The sequence below is a fragment of the Notamacropus eugenii genome, chromosome 1 (genome assembly GCF_028372415.1).
Source record: "Notamacropus eugenii isolate mMacEug1 chromosome 1, mMacEug1.pri_v2, whole genome shotgun sequence".
Lineage (NCBI taxonomy): Eukaryota > Metazoa > Chordata > Mammalia > Diprotodontia > Macropodidae > Notamacropus > Notamacropus eugenii.
In genome coordinates this window covers 343,531,260-343,552,314 of record NC_092872.1, presented here as the reverse complement: position 1 = coordinate 343,552,314, position 21,055 = coordinate 343,531,260, and the positions used below count along the sequence as shown (strand labels likewise).

At 36.0% G+C, this 21,055-nt stretch overlaps 1 protein-coding gene across 3 annotated transcripts in view; it reads left to right on the top strand.

The window, feature by feature from the left end:
* Positions 1-21,055, top strand: part of MEIKIN (meiotic kinetochore factor) — a 160,916-nt gene that overhangs the window by 128,706 nt on the left and 11,155 nt on the right. For all 3 annotated transcript variants that reach the window (XM_072629978.1, XM_072629976.1, XM_072629977.1), the window contains one exon: positions 5,780-5,879. In XM_072629978.1, coding sequence (XP_072486079.1) covers positions 5,780-5,879 — 100 coding nt within the window. The remainder of the gene's footprint in view (positions 1-5,779; positions 5,880-21,055) is intronic.

Sequence of the window (21,055 nt, the reverse complement as noted above, 5' to 3'; positions counted from 1 at the left end):
ACCATGTCAAATAATAGTAGGAAAAGTAGACCTCATTGCTTTAATCCTGCATTTATTGGAAAAAACTCTAGTACATCCCATTGCAGATGATGTTTGCTTTTGGTTTTATATAGATACTTTTTATGATATTAAAAAATGTACCTCTATGCCTGTGTTTTGTAAAAAAAATTTTAGCAAAAATGAATGTTATGTTTTCTCAAAGGTTTTTTTTTGTTCATCTAATATTTATGTGGTTTGGGATATTTTGTTTTTTAATGTGATTAATTATGTTGACTTTTTAAATGTTGATTCATCCTTAAATCCCTAGTATAAATTTAATTTGATGATAAAAATTATTTTTGGATACATCACTAAAGGGGATTTTGTTTAAAAATAAGTATTCATTATTGATTGTTTGAATCAATATTCATTAATTATTTTGGCTTGTGGTTTTCCTTCTGTGCTTTTATCTTACCCTGGTTTAGGTATTAACACTATGTAATTCTCATGGCAGAATTCTGGTAGGGTATTTTCTTAATGTCTGAGAATAATTTGTGAAGTATGAGTATTAACTGTTCTTTAAAGGTGTCATCAAATTCTCCTGTGAATCTATCAGGACCAGGAATTTTTCCTTTTGTATTTCCTTTACCTATGGAGTTCTCTTACCTTTTTTGAGATTGGATTGTGTAAAATCTCTATCTAGTTTTCTGACATTTTATATTTTTGAAGGTATTTCTCTATATTTTTCTCAACATATCAATGTATATATGTACTACATATGTATTAGTTTTGTTAGCATATAACTGCTTAATATGTTTTCATTATTCTTTTTATTCTGATTTTATTGTGATTTTATCTTGGTTATTTGCCATCTTATTGATTTGTTTTTCTGCTCTCTTTAATCAAATTATCTAAAGGCATAGCAATTTTATTAGTCTTTTCAAGGAACTAGCTTTTAAATTTATCTATCATTCCTATGGGGTTTTTTTCAGTTTATTTCTCGTGTAATTTTTAATTTCTTGTCTTATGGTTATGCTTATTTGTTGCCTTTCTAATTTAAAAAAAAATATTTAGTTCATCTTATGTTTTTCATATATGTTTGTACTGATATAAAAGAAGAGTGATTTAGAGACTGGCATATTACAGCAACAAAATTCTGGACAAGATGGTATAAATGAAGGAAATTAGCCTAAAAAAAATAGGTTGCTAATTGATAGTGGTAGAGGGAAAATCTAGTAGTGGGGAGCAAGGATCATGTCAACATTTCCTCTTATCAGAGTGTGTTACATGGTATGAGACATCACTGGACAAAGTGGCCTGTCATTTGACTGTCTTTCATAGAGACCTGTATTATCCTCCAGATTTCCAGGAGTTTGATGTTGTTTTTTTAACTTGTGAAAAGAAAAGATTTATAAAGAAGGGAAATGTAGCAATAGGTTAAAGATTATAAAGGAATGAGAAAAAATGGAGTTGGGTAAAGTGAAGGGTTGAGGTAGTTGCAGATGAGAATAGGAAGTGGTAGCAGATGGGGGAAGGGCACAATTGACTTTGACAGTGTGTAAATCACAAGGATTAAGAAAATAGAAGGTATGAATTTGCTACCTATAGGAATAAAGAAGTGCTGGTTGATTGGAGCCTACCAAAATAATATTAGTATCTGTGATCATTCTCTAAACTGGGGGTAGAGTTATCCCTCCATTGGTTTAGATTGGGATATCTGGGTCAGTTAAATACCTGAAGATCTGGTTATCAGGTATTAGACTGAATTCATACTTAATACAAATGTGTAGCTTCATCCCAAGGTGACAAGTGATAAGGAACACCCAGAATACATTCCACATGTGGTATAAACTTGCCTGATAGTGGGGCTTGTTTTGTGAGACCCTGGTCTTTTCTGCCCTTTGATATCAAAGGTCCTGGTCTAGGTTCCATTAAGCTTTCATTTTAAAAAGACTATATTATATTACATAAGAAAGTAAACTTAGAGAACTGATTATCTCCTGAGAAATGGGCCTAGCTAAGGATGTGAATAAGTGAGATAAGGGTTTACGGAAGTGTAAGTTCCTTGACTTGAGGGGGACTTTTTGGGTTTTGTCTTTGAATCAATATCATCTAATTCCTAATCAAGGTTTGTTGTATTGAATTCACTTACATTGAAGAGTCATAAAGAAGAACACCATGGTGGATTATTAGGGGAAAGCTAGAATTGTTCGGTGCTGTGAGTAACCTTTTTTTTTTTTTTTAAATTCATAGAGGGCAGCCACACTTTCCTTATATAATGTCTTTTGATGACCGATATGGTTGTTAGTTCAGATGGGCCATGAGTATTGAATCCTAGAGTGGAATTAATTCACGCCTTACTCCCTTATTTTACAGATGTGAAAACTGAGGCCCAGAGAGAGGAAATGAGTGAATCAAAACAAGGCAGTGGCAGAGCTGGAGCTAGAACTCAGGTCTCCTGACTTTTACCCCAGAGTTCCTTTCCCTCTGTTACTATTGCCTTCCTCCTGGAGATAAGAGGAATTCAGGAAAAGAAAAAGGAATCATAAGTGTTTTCACTTAGATATGACCCTAGAATTTTATTTTTAAAAATCAAAATTTCATTTTTATCGTTGAAGACAGTATGGCCTCCACTCAGTTAAAATAGAAAACATCCTAAATATATGTATATTTACTTATTTATAAATGTTATACATATGAATTATATACATTATGAAACACATCCAAAAATTAAAAGAATGAGATGAAGATGAAATAAGGTTTGATCTTAGAGTCAGTCGGAAGCCATTGAGTAGGAGAGTGACATGATCAGACCTGACCTTTAAGAAATAACTTGGGCAACTGTATGAAGAATGGATTGGAGTCAGAAGAGAACTGAGGCAGAAAGAAGAAGAAAGAGACTATTGTAATAGTCCAGTGAAGATGTAATAGGACCCTGAACTAGATTTGTGGCTGTGAGTAGAGAGAAAAGGGCAGATGTGGGAGATGTTGTCGGTAGGGAGGGGAGAGGGGAAGCAAGATTTGGCAGCTGAATGGATGTGTGGGGTGAGTAAGAGTAAGGAGATATATCAAGTATGTGAACCTGTATACCTAGAAGAATCATAGTACCCACAAAAGAAAGAGGGAAATTTAGGGAAAGAGGGAATCCATAGATAAAATTAATGAGTTCTGAGATATTGATCATACTTCTCCATCATCCTGTGAGTCTCGTTGTGTTATACCAAAACAAAAAAGGAGTTAGGGGACAACTCTCTTACTTGTCACAGCCTCACAGCATATAGCTTCCCTTCTAAAGGGTACTTGTAATATCCATGGAGTGATCTTGAAGAAAAGAATGGGTAGGCTGGGAGGAAGGGAGGGATTTTCCCAAGAGCATCTGATAGTTGCAGCTGTGAGTAACCAGATAGTGATTAGGTTATAACTGTCTTGAGTGGTAAAAACTTGACAGAAACCTGGCTCAAAAAGGCATGTGGTTGGGAGCTTGCATAGTGAAGGGAAGAGGTTAGAATAGAGAAGAGATGGAAGATAGTAGTTGTTAGAAATATACCCATGACTGCCCATTTTAGGGAAGATGGGATGCTACCATTCATCCCTCCTACCACCCTCCAGTTGGTTGATCATACTTTGCTTGAGATCAGGCTACAGACCACCAGAGGGCCTAAACTAGTCAATCAGTAGTCAGTTAAACAAACATTTATTAAGTGCCTACTGAGTTCTTTATATGATACTAAGTACTGTAGATACAAATACAAACAAAAAGACAATCTCTATACTCAAGAGCTAACATTCTAGTGTGTGAAGGTAAAACATAAAGGAGAGCCAAAAATGGTTGAGGGGAAAAGCAGATGCTTGGATGGGATCATGGAGACTACATCTGGAGAATAAGAAATGGCTAGTCTGGTGTCCATCCTAAAAATGGAGTTTTCAGAAAGAACTCACCAGTAGGAGAAGGGGCTTAAAGGAAGGGAGTCAGGAGATGGGTCAAGCAAAGTGGCCAAGTCCAGAGAATGATGAATGCCTGGTCTGGGGCTTTTTTCCAAAGTGGAGAACTAACCAATAGGAAAAGGAGACTGCAGAAGTGGACTCAGGAGGCAGCTGAGGCATGGAGGGCTGGTCCCAAGACTGATGTATGACTGGATTAGGGGTGCTCCCCAAAATGGAAATTTGGTGAACAACTCATCAATAAAAGAAGGGAACTAGGAGAGTTTCTTTGGAGGGTACTAGTATAACTCTGTGATGTCAGTGTGGGAGTTGGATTTAAAGGGTAATAAGGGATAATAGTTAACAAAACTTTATTGCTACTCACAAGGGAAGGAGAATAGATGCCAAAAGGGAGTATAGTATGCAGCCTCCATTGCTGTTGTCTTTGAGCAGCATTGGGTGGTAGTGGAAGGGTAGGGGAGAGGATTCTACACATTCACGACACAACAATGCCATAGTACCAATTTTCCAGTCCCTTAAGACTCAAAATTTAAATAAAGTTTTAGGCAAAGAGCTTATGTGACACTAATTAAAAGGAGACTGCCTCATCATTCATAGAAGAAGAGAGCCATATAGTTGGGACCAGTGAAAAGAGGATATTTTCCGAATTACCTAATAAATAATAGGAAGTAAGGGTAAAGGTTGAAGGGAACTTAACTCTGTGCAGTTAGTCCAAAGGCTGAGGGAGGGTGGGGTAATGCCTGGTAGTGCATACTGAGTCCATATCAGTTAAACTGGTTTTCATTGGCTCACAAACACATAATAGAATTTATACAAATTTGGTAATGGTTACTTTGTTGCCCTTATGATTATATGGCAGAGGCCTAGATAAAATTGCAAAGTGAATGCTTCTTGTCCTTAGGGCTATCTCATTTTGCACAGTTCAGATACTTAGTGGCAGTCAACATCTTTATTCCACTTTTGGCTAACATACTTTACCTCTTTTATTTTGTACAACCCACCATATTTGCATTTCATCTGAGTGCTCTGTAATTTACAATCCATATTTCCCCAAAGAGAGCTTCCATCTCCTCTATGATAATTTCATCAAGACCATAGGAGGGCAATCATAAAGTAATTTAGACTGAGATATGTGTAAGTAACAGGTAACCTTAGATAAAACTATTTATATTATAAATGGAACATTTAACACAAGCAGATTTGCAAGTGATAAAATATACTTGAGACCTGTTTCTGAATAGCTCTTGAGTATATTGGAAAGAGTGTTAACATTCCTATCAAAGTAAATCTGGGTTTCAATCCTAACAATCATATTTTCTTGATTTCTCTGCTTCTGTATCCTTACTATGGATTAAAAAAAAAATACTGCCTTATCTCACAAAGTTTATGAGACAATGGACATATAGGGCTTTGTAAATCTGAAATGTTCCACAAGTGTCAGCTGTTCTTTAGGATCACTCCCACCCTGTTCTCATATCATTCTCATCCCTGATACTCACATGCATACCAGGAAACAAAAGATCAGAAACTTGACTCCCTGGTAACGAAAAGTTATCCACTCTAGGTATAAAAGTTCTCTGGAACACGTGATTTAATATTCAAGGGATTATTCTTCCCCAGATATGGAGTTGCCTGTTCATTGGAACAGAAAGTAAAGATCAAAAGTCTCCAGTATTTGATTCTGAACAGAATTTATTCATATTGTAACAACATTAAACCATTCATTTCTGTGTCCCTAGTTTCTTCATCTCAAACTGTGATTTGGGAATATTATTTATTTTGTAACAGAAGTAAAGCAACTTAAAGAAATAAGGCCTCTGGGATAAACCATTATATTATATATTTTTTTCTTTGTCAGGTTTCACGTATTGCATCTGAAATATGCTGTATTGTTGAAACATCACCAAGAATCACATCTGTGAAGATGTCATGTCACCATTCCAAAAGAATGTCTAAAGGTAATCGATTCAAGGCAGAATACCCTTTTTAAATGGTATAATGTTTTTCATGGTAAACAAAGATAAGTCAAACTTGTTTTCCTGATTGGATGTAATTACCTTCATCAGATACATGTGCATTCTTCTCAGTGCTTGGGAAGTACAAAGATAATGAAGGCATTATCTTAACCCTTATAATCTAATAGATATTTCACATACACAAATAACTCTAATACAGAATAGACTATGATAAATGTATAAAAGAAATAAAAATTACTGTTTATGCCAGGTCTAAGGAGGGAAAATAATTTTTGATGGTGGAGAGGGGGAAGATAGGGAGTGTGTGTGTGTGTGTGTGTGTGTGTGTGTGTGTGTGTGTGTGTATTATATATATATTTGTGTGAAAGAGAGGCTGCAATTTAGAGGAGGTGACCTTTGGTCCAGCATTTGAAAGATTTGGGGATGAGAGCTGTGATGCTTCAGGCACAAGAATGTTTTAAGTAAAAACATGGAGTAAGAAGAACAAAAGATGAGCACAGGAGTGAGTGGACCATCTTAGCTGAAATGCATTGTGCCACTGTTATCACTTGAACAATGCCATATCCATAAACAGTGCTATGCTGAATCAGCTGATGAAAACTATTAAGAGTGTTTGTTACCACTGATACATGTCAGTCAGATCGTTTTTTACTAGGAAGAGACCCTTCAGCCAGAATTGTTGGTTTTAGATAGAAAGATTATGATATCTACACAATCACAGGAATTGTTATTCCTTATGAAAATCATTACATATTCTTTCATTTAACTCAAACAGACAAAAAATCTTACTAGCAATCGGTAGCCCATCATCTCGTTCAAAAAACTTTGAGCGTATGTTTTAATGCATTGATTTTGAAAGCTTTTGGACGATGAGATCTTTGCAATGAACCTATCCTGTCAAAGTTCAAATTGGGGAAAGGATTGTCAAATTGATGAGAACTCAGGAAAGATAGAGGAACGACAGAGGAACCTCAAGACTGGAGTTCCATGCATGTGCCATCTGGAAAAGAATTTCATGGACTCAAGCATTGTTGAGGTCAAGGTAGTAAAGATTTATTACACTTTTCAGTGGGCAAGAGTTCTTAGGGAACCTGCGATTTGAATGAGGTACAGGTAAAGTTTGTATAGTATATTCTAGAGTAAAACATGTGCCAAGTGTGATGACTAGGTGATGAAGGTGGGATTAGGGAGTGGTTAAAGAGTCATTAATTCTTAAAGGAACACACACTTTTAGTATCTACTACATAGGGATTTTACTCAGAGCTCATCGAGAAATAGCCCAAGGAGGGCTACATAGAAGTGTGGTTTTAGGCCTGAGACATCACTAAGTCAACTAATGGTCAGGACTGGTAATATCAGGCTGCTCCCATCAATGTCTTGCTAGACAAGATAAATCTAAGGGAGTGTATGTATGTCTAAGTCTAGGATACATATGATTGGTCAGTGAGAAGTAAATGTTGTTATGACCCAGTATACAGCCAGTTCAGTCAGTATACAGCTGGTTTAAACTAGTGAATTTTATAGGTGCAACTGCCTACTGTAGCAGGAAGGGAGTAACGGTTTTTGCTGGGGCAGACTGTGTCTTTGGGCTGGGGAGAAACTGCCTGAGATAGTTTTTTGAGGTTAGGGAGAAATGTGATTTTTAAAGACAAATGTGATTTTAGAATTGGGTCCAAGCACAGGTACCCAAGCACCCCATCAAAATGACATACATGTTGATGGTCTATGATACTGTACAATGAAGCAGAGACATTTCTGGGGAACACAGTGCTTTGAGGAGTAGCGCTTGATAATTAAGTTAATATATTAATTATAAAGCTAGGTGGCACGATGGATAGAGTGCCAGTCCTGAAACGAGGAAGATTCAGCTTCCTGAGTTCAAATCCATTCTCAGACATTTATCAGCTTTTGTGACCCTGAGCAAGTCACTTAACCCTTTTTGCCTCAATTTTCTCATCTGTGAAATGAACCAGAGAAGGAAATGGCAAACTGCTCTATTATCTTTACTAAGAAAACCCCAAATGGTGTCACGAATAGTCAGATATTACTGAATAACAACAATATTAATTATAAAAATGAGTCAGTGCATAATTGTATTGAGTATAGGGCCAAATAAAAAATAATTTTTTTATTGTATTTATTATTATATTTTATGGTATTTTTATATTTTCTCATTAGATATTTCTAAAATTAGTTTTGAAGTGCCAGTGATATTTTATTGCTTAACAATACTTAAAATTCTTTGATTTACTACCATTTTTAGTTATTAACATCTTCTCTAAAAATCTTGTGTATTACTGACACATTACAATTTACTTTGTTGTATACTTATGTATTGCTTTGTTTTTCAAATATTTACTGAAATAAGGCTGAAAATGGAAGTGTAACAAGAGAGGAAGTTTAGAATTCATCAGTGGGCAATAATAGGGAACTGTTGAAGGGCTTCAGGTAGTGGAACAGCATGATCACATCTTTTTTTGTTTTTATTTTTTAGAATTAATAAAATTCTGTTTTCTCTCTTTCTATTTCCTATTCAAAGTTGAAGGGGGGAAGGAGCAAAAGAAAATCCTCGTAACAAATATATGCAGAGTTAAGCAAAACAAATTCCCCTATCAGCTACTTTGAAAAAATATTCCTCAATCTGTATGCTAAATCCATCAATTCTTGTAGGAAATGAGTAGCATATTTCATCATGGATCCTTTGGAATTGTGGTTGGTTGTTGATGTAGGGGGAGTAGCAAAGAGGGTGCTGCTGCTCATGTAGAAGGCCCGTGCTAGTCTTGCTCGACTTGCTAACATGCCGCTTCCTCATGGCCTCCTGAGCCAAATCACAGGTGAACGTGCCATGAGCAACCTGGAAAGTTCTGGGGATTCTAATACAGTACTCATAAATGGATGACTTGACTTCTCGAAAAAGAAGCTTGCCCACCAAGCTGGGTCTGGCCTGGGTCTGATTTGGGAAGACCAGTATGGTGGGGGATCACTTCCCCAGAGAACTCAGCACTTCCACAGGAATTGTTGCTAGAAGTGGAACCCAGAAGCCTTTGGTAGTAGCCATGGGTTATTACAAGTGAACCGCTGGACAAGATTGCTGCCTTGTCACTTGTTCTTCTTGTGATGATGTAAACCTTAGTGGCAGTTCCAAAACAGCCCCTGTCATTAGGCAGATGATCACAGGTGACCTGGCTCAGGGGAAAGGGGTGCTAGGCCACAGAGCCCATTTGTAAAGGAGATTATGGAAGAATGCTGTACAGCAGTGAAAATGAGAGAGTTGTTTGAGTTTTTGCTTCTTACATTTCTGAAACCATCGTTTCCTTTTTTTTTTGACACCATCATTTCTTACAGCACAACAGTATTCTATGGCATTCATGTGCCATAGCTTATATAGGCATTTCACAGCTGGTAGATTTTCTGAGACTTGGTTATTCAAATCCTCTCTTATTGTTTGTATGATTTATTCTTTGACCCCTTCATTCTGTAGGATTAGATTATTTAGTTTCTAATTAATTATTAACGTACTTCAAAGGCCCTTTATTGAATTTTTATTGCATTGTCATCCCAAAAGTGTGCATTTAATATTTCTGCTTTTCTGCATTTGTTCGTAAGATTTTTATGCTCTTAACACATGGTCAGTTTTTGTGAAGATACAATGCACAGCTGAGAAAAAAGGTATACTCCTTTCTATTTCCTTTAATTTTCTCTAGAAGTCTGTCTTATCTAACCTTTCTAAAATTCTGTTCATTTCCTGGACTTCTTTCTTACTTATTTTATTGGTTAGAATTATCTAGTTCTGAGAATGGAAAGTTGAGGTCCCACACTGGTATAGTTTTACTGTCTGTTTCCTCCTTTAACTCATTTAACTTTTCCTTCAAGAATTTGGATGCTAGGCCATTTGGTGGATATATGTTAAGTGTTGATACTGATTCATTATCTGTGATGCCTTTTAGCAAAATGTATTTTCCCTGATTATCTCTTTTAATTAGGTCTATTTTATTTTTGCTTTGTCTGAGATTATAATCCCTACCTCTGCCTTTTTTACTTAAGCATAATAGATTCTGCTGCAGTTCCTTATTTACTCCGTGTGTCTTCTGTTTTAAGTATATATCTTGTAAACCATATATTGTTGGATCCTGGTTTCTAATCAGTTTTGATATTTGCTTCTATTTTTTTGAATGAGTTTTATGGGGCAGCTAGGTGGTGCAGTGAATAGAGTGCCAGGTCTGAAGTTAGAAACACTCGTCTTCTTGAGTTCAAATCTGGCCTGACATTTACTAGCTATGGGCAAGTCATTTGCCTCAATTTCCTCATCTGTAAAATGAGCTAGAAAAGGAAATAGTCAACCACTCCAGTATCTTTGCCAAAAAACCCACAAATGAGATCACAAAGAGTCAGAGACAACTGAAACTACTGAACAATAATGACAACAACAAAAACCCTATTCACATTCATAGTTATGATTGCTAACTATGTACTTCCCTCCATTCTATTCTCTTCTATTTAGCTTTCTCTTTTTTGCCCTGTCCCCTCCTCAAAAATCTGTTTTGCTTCTAACTACTACCTTCCTTAATCAACCCTCCCTCTTATCACCATCCAAGCTTTTTCTTAGCCTCTTCCCTCCTACTTCCTTGTTGGATAAGACGAATTTCTATACCTGGTTCTGGGGGGAGGAGGGGAGTCTTCCCTCCTTGAACCAGTTTAGGTGACAGTGAAATTCAAGTATTGCTTATTCTCCCTAACCCCACCATTTTCCTCTCTGTTAACATGTCCTTGTATGGCTCATATATGTCAGATAATTTTCTGCATTCTTCCTCTTCCTTCCCCTGTCTCCTAGTATATCTCTCTTTCTCAATTTTCTATTCTTCTTTTGAGATCATCCCAACATATTAGACTCCCACCTATACCCTTCTGTCTAAGCAGACTCCTAAATGCTCTAATGATGATAATGCTCTTATGGGTTACGTTCCCATTTGAGACCAAATGTTCCTATCTCACCTGAGCTAGAAACGCAGTGGTTACTCACAGGTTCAATTCCAATACTTATTGGCATAGAATACTTAACCTGCTTTATTTTTCTAATTTGGGCCCATTGGTACTCTTCTGGTGGCCCTGCAGCCCTTGAAGCTTGCCATATTGGTACCAGACTCAGTGTGGACATCCAGTTGATTTGAACACTACTGCAGCTCCGAATTCCTGAACTCAAGCAGTCTATCAACCTCAGCTTCCCCAGAAATTGAGATTTCATGCATGTACAACCCCACCAGGGCTTGTATAAGAATTTTCCCCTGCTTTAACCTTTGCAGATGAAAGTGAAGTCCAGGTATTGCCCAATTTCTCCGCTCTTTACTCCTTGCTTGTATGTCTTCTATTTTTACTCTTTGATATGTGAGATCCTTCCTCTTTTTTATCCCCCTAGTGTATTCCTCTTTTCTTTCTTATTTTAAGACCATCAAAACATTATAAATCCATTTCTAGGCCTTCCCATATTGACGTTATTGATGATATTAGGACTTTGAGGAGACTTTTATATCTTCCGCCTATTGGAATTTAAACACTTCATCCTTATGATTTGCTAGATCATATTTACCTTTTTGTGACTGCTATGTTTGTATTTCAGCATTTCTATGTTGAAATTTCACACTCTTTTCATGAGGAAGTTCTCTATTTCATTAAAGATCTATTGTTTTTCTCCCTGTTGGATTATACCCAGTTTTTCTGGGTAAACTATTATCATTCAGAAGCCTATATCTTTTGCCTTTCATAATATCAAATTCTAAGCTTTTCATTCCTTTTCAGTCATAGCTGATGAATTTGGGGTGATTGTGACTGTAATACCTTGGTACTTGGTACTTGAATTTTGTCCGAGTTGCTTGCAGTATTTTTACTTTGACCTGGAAGCTCAAGATTTTGACTTATCATGTTCCTATAATAGGACTGTTGCTATTTTTATTTTGCCCTGTTATTCTAGACTATCTGAAAATTTTCTTTTGACTTCTTGAAATACCATGCTAAGTGATGATGAAAAAAATGACTCATGGCTTTCAGATAGTACAGTGATTTTAAAATTATTTCTCCTTGATTTGTTTTACAAATCAGTTGTTTTTGATGTGAGATACCTCCTATTGTTTCAGTCTTTTGACTTTATTTTAATATTTCTTGTTGTCTCATATAGTCATTAACTTCTGAATGGTCTATTCTAATTTTCAGGAAGTCTCTTTCGTGGGTAAGATTTTGTACCTCTTGTGCTAAACTGTTAATTAACCTTTCCCAATTCTTTCCTCCTTAATTCTGATTTCTATTCCAAATTCTTTATCCTAATGCTCTCTTTTCATTTACAAAATAATAACTAACTCCTTTAAAAAAAACTGGCTTTATTTCTTCCAGGAATCCTAGCTGAACTTGGACCCAAGCTATGTTTTTCTTTCGAAACTTTGTTTGTAGATGTGTTGGAGTCATTGTTTTCTTCTGAGTTTGTGTCTTGAGAATCTCTGTCGCATAATAGCTCTTAATGGTAGACTTTTTTTGTTTGTTTACCCATTCTTCTTGCCTTAATTTCTAGACTTTGGACTTTTTGCTATGGCTAAGCACTATGTACCTCTGAAGGGAATGTCTGGGGTCTTGCTTGGTTGCTGTTTTGTATTCACGTATATGATGCTACTGCTTTCTCTGTATGTTAAGTGTTATGGATCTCCAGACCAGTTCAGATTACACCCCTGCAAGCTGTCAGTGTTCACAGAGTGGTCTGATAAGGGAAAGGTATGATTATTGACCTCCTTATCTGAGTTTTCCAACCTCTTGACTTGGATTTACATGTAATCATCCTAACTATGGGCTTTCTTCTTGATGAAGTCCCAGTAGACTGCTACAGTACTGAACCACTGACAGCTAGCTGAAGTTTCTGCAGGTTCAGATTGACAGAACTGCAGTGTACTCTTGGTCTGAGCCTCCTGTCCTGGTTATTCTGCTACAGGCTTCAGACTGTATTGGGAACTGGCTCTAAAACCCCACCCCATTCCTAAAGTCAGAGCCCCACTGTTTCTCTTCACTTTTTTTCTTGTTTTTGCCCAGTACACAGCCTCAGGCCCATGACTTCTCCTTGTTCTGATTAGCTGCCGCTAGGGACATGACCCTCCTTGGTCTTTCCTGGATCTGTGATCTAGTTCTGGTATATAAGCAGCAGAGCTACTATATGGTACCTGTTTCTGTGCCAAGTCACCTCCTTCCATGCTAGATCTTCTGGGACTTCATCTTGCCCTTGTATTTAGCCCCATACCCAAGTTCAGTCTCAGAACTATAAGGCTTATGTAGCATCCTACTGGCTCTACCATGTAGGCAGAACTTTATTTTCCTATACCCACCTGGCTAGAAAAATGATTTGCTGATTTTTTCTTGATTTCTCAGTGAGGAATTGGTCTGATCTTTTAGGTCTTTGTATAAAATTTGTGGAGGGGAGCTACATTGTACTGCTCCATCTTCATGATTTTGACTGAAACTTTAATCAGATCTTTATATAAGAAAAATGAACCTGGCATATATTTGTAGAATAAATTGAAGAGGAGCAGAGATTGAAAATGAAAGACTTATTAAGAATCTATTGCAAGAATTTATGCAGGTGCAAATGAGGCCATCTGCTTGTGTGGTAACAGTAGAAATAGGACTTTAGGGAATCAGTAGAACTTGGCAGCACTGAAGATGGGGTGGGAGGAAGAGAGGACAATAAAAGAGAATATTAGAGCTTTAAAACATAGCTATTTGAATGAATGGTGGTCTCACTGAAAGAAATCTGAAAGTCCAAAGGAAGAACAAATTGTGAGAGAGAGACAGACAGACAATAAAAACCATCAGAACATCTGGGTACCATCAGGATATCAGGTAGCAATGTCTAGTACCACTGAAGATGTAGGTCTAGATATTAGGAGAGAGGATAGGAAGAGAGATACAGATTTAGGAGTCAATTACATAAAAGAAGGATTCTCTGGAAGGGAGGGATAAGGTAGAAAGGACTGGGCCAAAGACACAAGAATGTACCTTTATAAACCATATCTTGAAATATACTATATTTACCAAACACTGTGGGAGAACACAAAATTATATTGGGTTGAAGATTAGAATAAAATTGTTTTGAGAAAACAAATAGATAGTTTTTAATATTCAGCTTTTGAAAAATAACTCACTGAAATGAATAAAAATTAATGGCTTAATTTTTAAAATGACTTGATAAGCCCTCATTAATATATATCAAATATCTACTGTTGCTTAATTTTTATAGTAGTTTTCTTTGAAAAGTTTGGAGATAGATCTATCATTTGTACCCAGAATTTCCATTACCCTGTATCAATTTTGTAAATTCCTCTGTTAAATCATGAGTCAGTCACCAATAAAATAATTGAAATCCAATGTAGCAAATCTAAGAATAAACAGCCTTTGTTTTGTTTTCCAAGTGCTGAATTAATGAAGTTGTGTTTGTTTGCTTTGACTGGTTTTTTAAGGTTACCAGCAAAGTATTACATCATATTATAGGTTCTGCCAACAAGAAGGCAGACACTTCTACAAATAGTCCCAACCTAATAAGAATTTTCCACCAGTGACAGTATTTTAGCCACTAAATAGGTATTATATCATTGTTACCTCAAACTTTTTATGGGCATAACTCAGTTCATCTTCTGTATCCACCAAACAGCTAGGTCCCACACTTAATAAGAGAAAGAGCACTAGATCTGAAATCAGGAAAAACCTAGGTTTAGTCAGATCTTGCCTCTGACATTTTTAATTGCATCTTACCTTCCCCATCCCCCAATATGGGCTTGGTGGTCCCCTGAAAGACAGTCCCATGATGCTGTATGTAAGCTTGGAGACTCCTGATTAACTGAGAGACTTCTGAGAGTGAGGAATGGAGATGGGAAGGTATGTCAAGAGGAGGCAAGGCTATTGACTTTAAATAGCAAAGGTGGGTTTCGTATACCAAGAGCTGTAGGCTTATGGGGAAAAGCCAGCACTGCCCAAGATACTGCTAAAAGTGGACAATGTGATAATTCTCTTCCCAGTGGAACTGAGATTTCATCTCCCAAAAATCTCTCAGTCAATTTGTATTTTCATCTCTCTGCCCTTATACAGCATCATAGGACTGTTCTTTAGTATCCCCAAGCTTTGATGGGGGTGGGGCTACTCTGCTACCACTCCAGGCTAATCCTTTATTACCTCAACTCAGTAGCCTCCATTCTCATCTTCATAAAATCCATTGTACACACCTTTGCCATATTAATCTCAGCAAAGCATTGTATTTACCCTCTATTCTCCTCCAATATATACACTGAATTCCTGTTATGTGCATCGTTAAGTTCAAATACCTTGGCTTGTCATTTAAGGACCTCAACCATCTGGTTACACCCTGTCTTTAAAACCATATTACTCATGTTCTTCTCTGTAAAAATGCTTTGCTCCCCAGCCCAATGAGTGCCTACATAAACTATTTACATTCATTCTCCTTTGTTCGACTGCTTGTAATACTTTCCCTTTGGTCTCTACTTATCCAAATCCTATTCATCTTTCAAGACTGAGCTAAAATTCTGCCTCCTCCATCAAACTTTCTGTAAAAATGTCATAGTAATTTATTTCTCTGAATTCCTTATTGCCTATATCACTGTCATTTGATGTGGAATTATTTATTGTCTTTTAGTAATCTTGTATTATTGCATTAGAGTGTTAGCTCTTGCTTTGTTGAACTTTCAAACTGTATAGGTGTCTGATTACTCTAACTAGATTGGAAACTTCTAGAAGGTAGAGATTATATAATTTTCTTTTTGTTGTTGCACTTAATATCATGCCCTGCTCTATCATGTCTAGGTTGGCATTTTATCAGTATAAGTACTCAGATATTTTCTGGATACATGAAATAAAAGTCTTTAGATTTTGAATGACAATATTGTGCTAATCTGATGAATGTACAAAAATAAAGCATATATTAAAATTTTTTATTAAGGAATCTAAATTGCTAATGCTGTATGTTAGATTTCAAGAAATTCTCAAGAAGTTGCTTTCAATTAAAAGTAGCTTTCACATGTCCACTCAGATACTTAAGTTTCACCTTGAACAAAGCAAGGTATTAGTAATGCTACTAGGGACCATGACAAGGTCTTTTTCTCTCATTCAATATTCTTCCCAAATTGTAGGCCCTACAAATGAACTCTATCCTGATTACAGGAGAATACAAGAAACTACTTTTTGTCTCATCTTGGCTACTCTGCTTCTCTTAATGCATTCTAGCTTTTGGCTTTTCATGTTGCATTGTTGACTCATTGAGTAGGAAATCCACAAAAATATCAGATTTTCTTCAGATGAATTACTGTCTAGCCATGCCTGCTTCATTTTGTATCTGTTAACTTTTTAAGCCAACTTGGTTCAGTGTTATAGCCCATGAAGATCTTTTGGAATCCTGACTGTTAACTAATATATTGACCGTCCCTTTGTTGTCATCTGCAAATTTCATAGTCATTTATATGATAATATATGTTAATATGTGTGTCATATATATAATCCATTCAAATGTAATATAATGAGACAGTTAATAAGGGAGCACTCTAACATTTAAGTACATTATGAAAGGCAACACGTAGAAGGTGTTTGAGCTACATATTAAAGGAAGAAAAGAATTCTCTCAGATCGAGTTGAGGAGTGAGTGTATTCCTGGCATTGGGGGACAGCCAGTGCTACAGTGCAGAGATAGAAGATGGAGGGTCATGTATGACAAATTTAGAGAAAGTCAGTTTGGCTAGATTCTGTAAAGTGAGGTGAATAATATATAATGAAGATGGAAAGAGATGTTGGAAACCAAGTTTATATTTTATACAAGAGGCAGCAAGAACCACTGGGGTTCATAATTAATCTGATCATAATGAATATGATCCCTAGAGTGATATGGGCAGATCTACACTTAAGAAAAATTGCTTTTTCAGCTTTGTGGAGGATATATTGGAATGGAGAGATACATGAGGCAAAGAGACCAATTAGGAGACCATTGCTATAGTGGAGGACAGAGACAATGAGGGCCTAATCTAAGGAGATAACTTTGCAAGTAGAAAGAGGGCATCCGATACAAGAGATCAGGTGGTATAAATGACTGTTTTTGCCTTTATAGCTTTCAGTTTCCTGTGCCATAGAAAAAGGATAGTTAAATCTGCACTAACTCACAGGGCTGTTGTGTAGATCAAATTCGGTTACGTATATATGTAAAGAGCTTCACCAACCTTAAAGTACAATGTAATATCAGCAGTTATTATTAGATAACTAGCTAGTGGTGTTATATCTAATTACAGTAACTACATGGTTTGTTAATGGAATAATTTTCCTTTTATCCTTTTCAGTATTTTACATAAAGGTCTTGCCTCCAAAATAAAAAATATTAAGTACCATAGGGCCAAAGAGAAATCCCTCAGACACTCTACTGTAAATTTCTAAGTTGATATCAAATCATTTAGTACTATTTTTTCGATCTCTCCAGTCAGTAACTTCCAAACTTATCTCATTGCTCTATTATCTAGCTCAAATTTCTCCCTCTTTTTCTTCCATGTAATAACATGGAAGACTTTGCCCAAATGCTTTGATAAAATCTAAGTGAACTCTGTCTACTCTGTTTGTCTTGTAATACTGTCAATAAAAAGGAAATAACTTCAGTTTTGCATGATCTGCCTTTGATGAAGCCTTGCTTTTTCTGAAATCACTGCTTCCTTTTATCTAATCATCCTTTTAATGATATGTTACAGAATTTTGCAACAATGAAAATTAAGTTCACTAGCCTGTTTCTTTTTTCAGGCTCCATTCTCTTCCCTTCTAAAAAAAAAAAAAAGGTGGGGGGAGGTATTTACCCCCTTTCAAGTCCTGTAGTACCTCTCCCATTCTTCATAGTATTTTAAGTTTCAATAAATAATGGCTCTGTTACCAATCTACTAGGTTTTTTTTTTCCCATTACTCAGGAATGTAGTTAATCTAATCCTGGTCCTTTGAATTCATTAAGAGAACTTGACTCTCTTTACACCTTTTTGTCTTTTCCTCATTAGCTATTTTTGTGCTGTGTTGTTTAGACCAAAGATGATTCTTCTTTGCAGAGAAAACAGAAACAGAAGTGTTCAGCAAATTTGTCTCTACCCTCCATTAAATATCCACATCCCACCCATACCAATGTAGCATCCTATCCTTACTTTCCCCTAATATTCCCTTTTTCACTAATAACATTTAAAAACCCATTTTGTTGTCCTCATCTTTCTTCACAGGCCTCAGCTCATTTTGAGCTTTAGCAACCCAAACCCTATTCTCAACATTCACTTTTATAAGATTTTAAGTTCCAAATTTTTTCTCTTTCTTTCCCTTCCCACTTTCCCAAGACAGTATGCATCTGATGTAGGCTATACTTGTATGATCATATTAAATATATTTCTGTACTAGTCATGTAGTGAAAGAAGAATCAGAACCAAAAAGGAAAACAAGAAAGAGAAAACCAAAAAAAAAAAAGGGAAAAAATAGTATACTTCAATCTGCATTCAGATTATAGTTCTTTCTCTGGATGTGGATAGCATTTTCCATCATGAGTCCCTTGGAGTTGTCTTAGATCATTTCATTGCTGAGAAGAGCTAAGTGTATCAAAGTTGATCCTCGCACAGCATTGCTGTTACTGTGTATAATGTTCTCTTGCTTCTGTTCATGTCACTCTGCATCAATTCATGTAAATTTTCCCAGGTTTTCTGAAATTTACCTGCTCATCATTTCTTATAGAACAGTAGTATGCCATTACATTTATATACCTCAACTTGATCAGCCATTCCCCAATTGATGGGCATCCCCTCAACTTCCAGTTCTTTGCCACCACAAAAAGAGGTGCTTTAAATATCTTTGTACATGTAGGTCCTTTTCCCTCTTTTATGATCTCTTTGGGATACAGACCTAGCAGTGGTATTGCTGAATCAAGGGGTATGCGCAGTTTTCTATCCCTTTGGGCATAGTTCCAAATTGCTCTCCAGAATGGTTGGATCAGTTCACAACTCCACCAGCAATGCATTAGTGTTCCAATTTTCCTTCATGTCTTCCAATATTTATCATTTTCCTTTCCTGTCATATTAGCCAAAATGATAATTATGAGGTGGTACCTCAGAGTTGTTTTAATTTTCATTTCTCACATCAATGGTGATTTAAAAAATTTTTTCATACAACTTTAATCTCTTCATCTGAAAACTGCTTGTTTGTATCCTTTGACCATTTACCAACTGGAGAATGGCTTGTATTCTTATAAATTTAACACAGTCCTCTATATATTTTCTAACCCTATTCTTATAGAACCTTTTTTTAAAAATTCATCATACATATGTGCTCTTATTTCCTTCATCAATACATGTCTTTTTAAAATCTAAATTGGATGATGACATCTTGATGGCTCTACATTATTCTCTTAGGAAGAACTGAGGTTGATCTACATCTATAGTGAGGAAAAACAAGAGTCAGTAGACACTTAAGACTCCCAAGTCATTCAGCAATGTATCTCAAATCTGAAATTCCAAAGTCTTTGCTTAACCTGTACCAAGTAGAGACTTTAAGATAATATTAATATTGGATTTATAATAAACAATTTTATTTTACTCTAGTAACAACAAGGTATTTTTATTTAGAACTACTGTGTTCCAGGCATTGATGAGGAAAGACAACACATCAAAGGGGGCTGAGGTTCAAAGGGAAACATATTGGTTGAGAAGAAGGGAGAATTTGAGGAGAGATAATGGCAAAATCAGAAAAGTCAAAAGCAGAATAAGGAGAAGAATAAAGAATAACCACCTTGTGTCCTTCCTCTAAATGGAAATTCTAGGAAGAACTCACCAATGAAAGAAGAGGGCTTAATAGGGATAGAGGGATATGCCAGGGTGAGAAGGCCCCAAGCACTAATGGAGCTTCCAGGGTAAGAAGGCAGCTGAGGCATTATGGCCCACTCAGAAAAGTGAGAAGCAGAGCCAGAGGAAGTATTGTGATCATTTTCTGAGAACTGGATTGACCCATTGTGACCTTGACCATCTGAAATATATGGGGAATTTCACTGTGAGTGCTACATAAAAATCTACTAAATTGAAGCTGGATTCTTAAAGCTTAACTATAAATTTCTTATCCCATCAGTATTTGGACAATTTTATTGCATCATCTCCATATACCACTGGATGGCACAACTCTACTTAGTGTTTATATTTAGATCTTTATGAAAAAGAGTTTAGTTTAATCAATGGAAGTAGTTGTTAATCCAAAATGGAAAAAAAAATATCAGTAATTATAGCTAGCATGTAACTTTCTCATCCAGAGAAGTTATAATGTCCTGTAAAATGCAAGATAGCTTAAATAATTTTACCATGAATTTTTCTTGTTTCATTTTCAAAATTTGAATTTAGCATGCCTTTTTGAAATCAAGTAAAAACAAATATAGTACTAAATTTTTTTCACTGATGGATATTTTACTTGTACTCCATTATTTTGCTTTAAGCAGGAGGTGCATCCTTGTTAAAGTCAATTAGCTGATCTATTTACTGCGGTGATGTTACATCTCTATAGGCCAATTAGCGAAGCATGTATTTTAGGAGCCTAACCCTAGGTTTAGGTTCTTTTCTATTACAACTCCTTTGCCTCCATTTGTGAGGCAAATATCAAGCTACATGTAAAATACTGAAAAGAGTAGACAATTATGTACTAGCAAAATTATTTCATTATGAACCATGTAATTACTAAACTTAGACATAGTGCAGTTAGCTGGTTATTTTAATAATAGTGGCTAGCATTTACACAGTGATTTAAAGCTTTTGAAGCACTTTACATATATTACCTACATAGATCTACACAATAGCCTGTGAAGTGCAGATTTAATATTTTTAGTGCTACATACAGCTGAGGAAACTGAGGCTCAGAGAGGGTGCTTTGTACCCAGGAGCTGGCTGATGTCAACTCAAGCACTCTTTCAGTGACCTATTCTGCCTAATATCTCCTTGAAAATAAATGATAGTTGTAGTCTAAATAAAATAAATATAGACCAACAGAATATCAAGAAAAACTATGAAACTTGTTTTAATTTGCTCTCAGCCAAATATTACTTAATGTACAAATGAAACTTTCACAAAATTTGGGGACCAAAAATATACAAATAT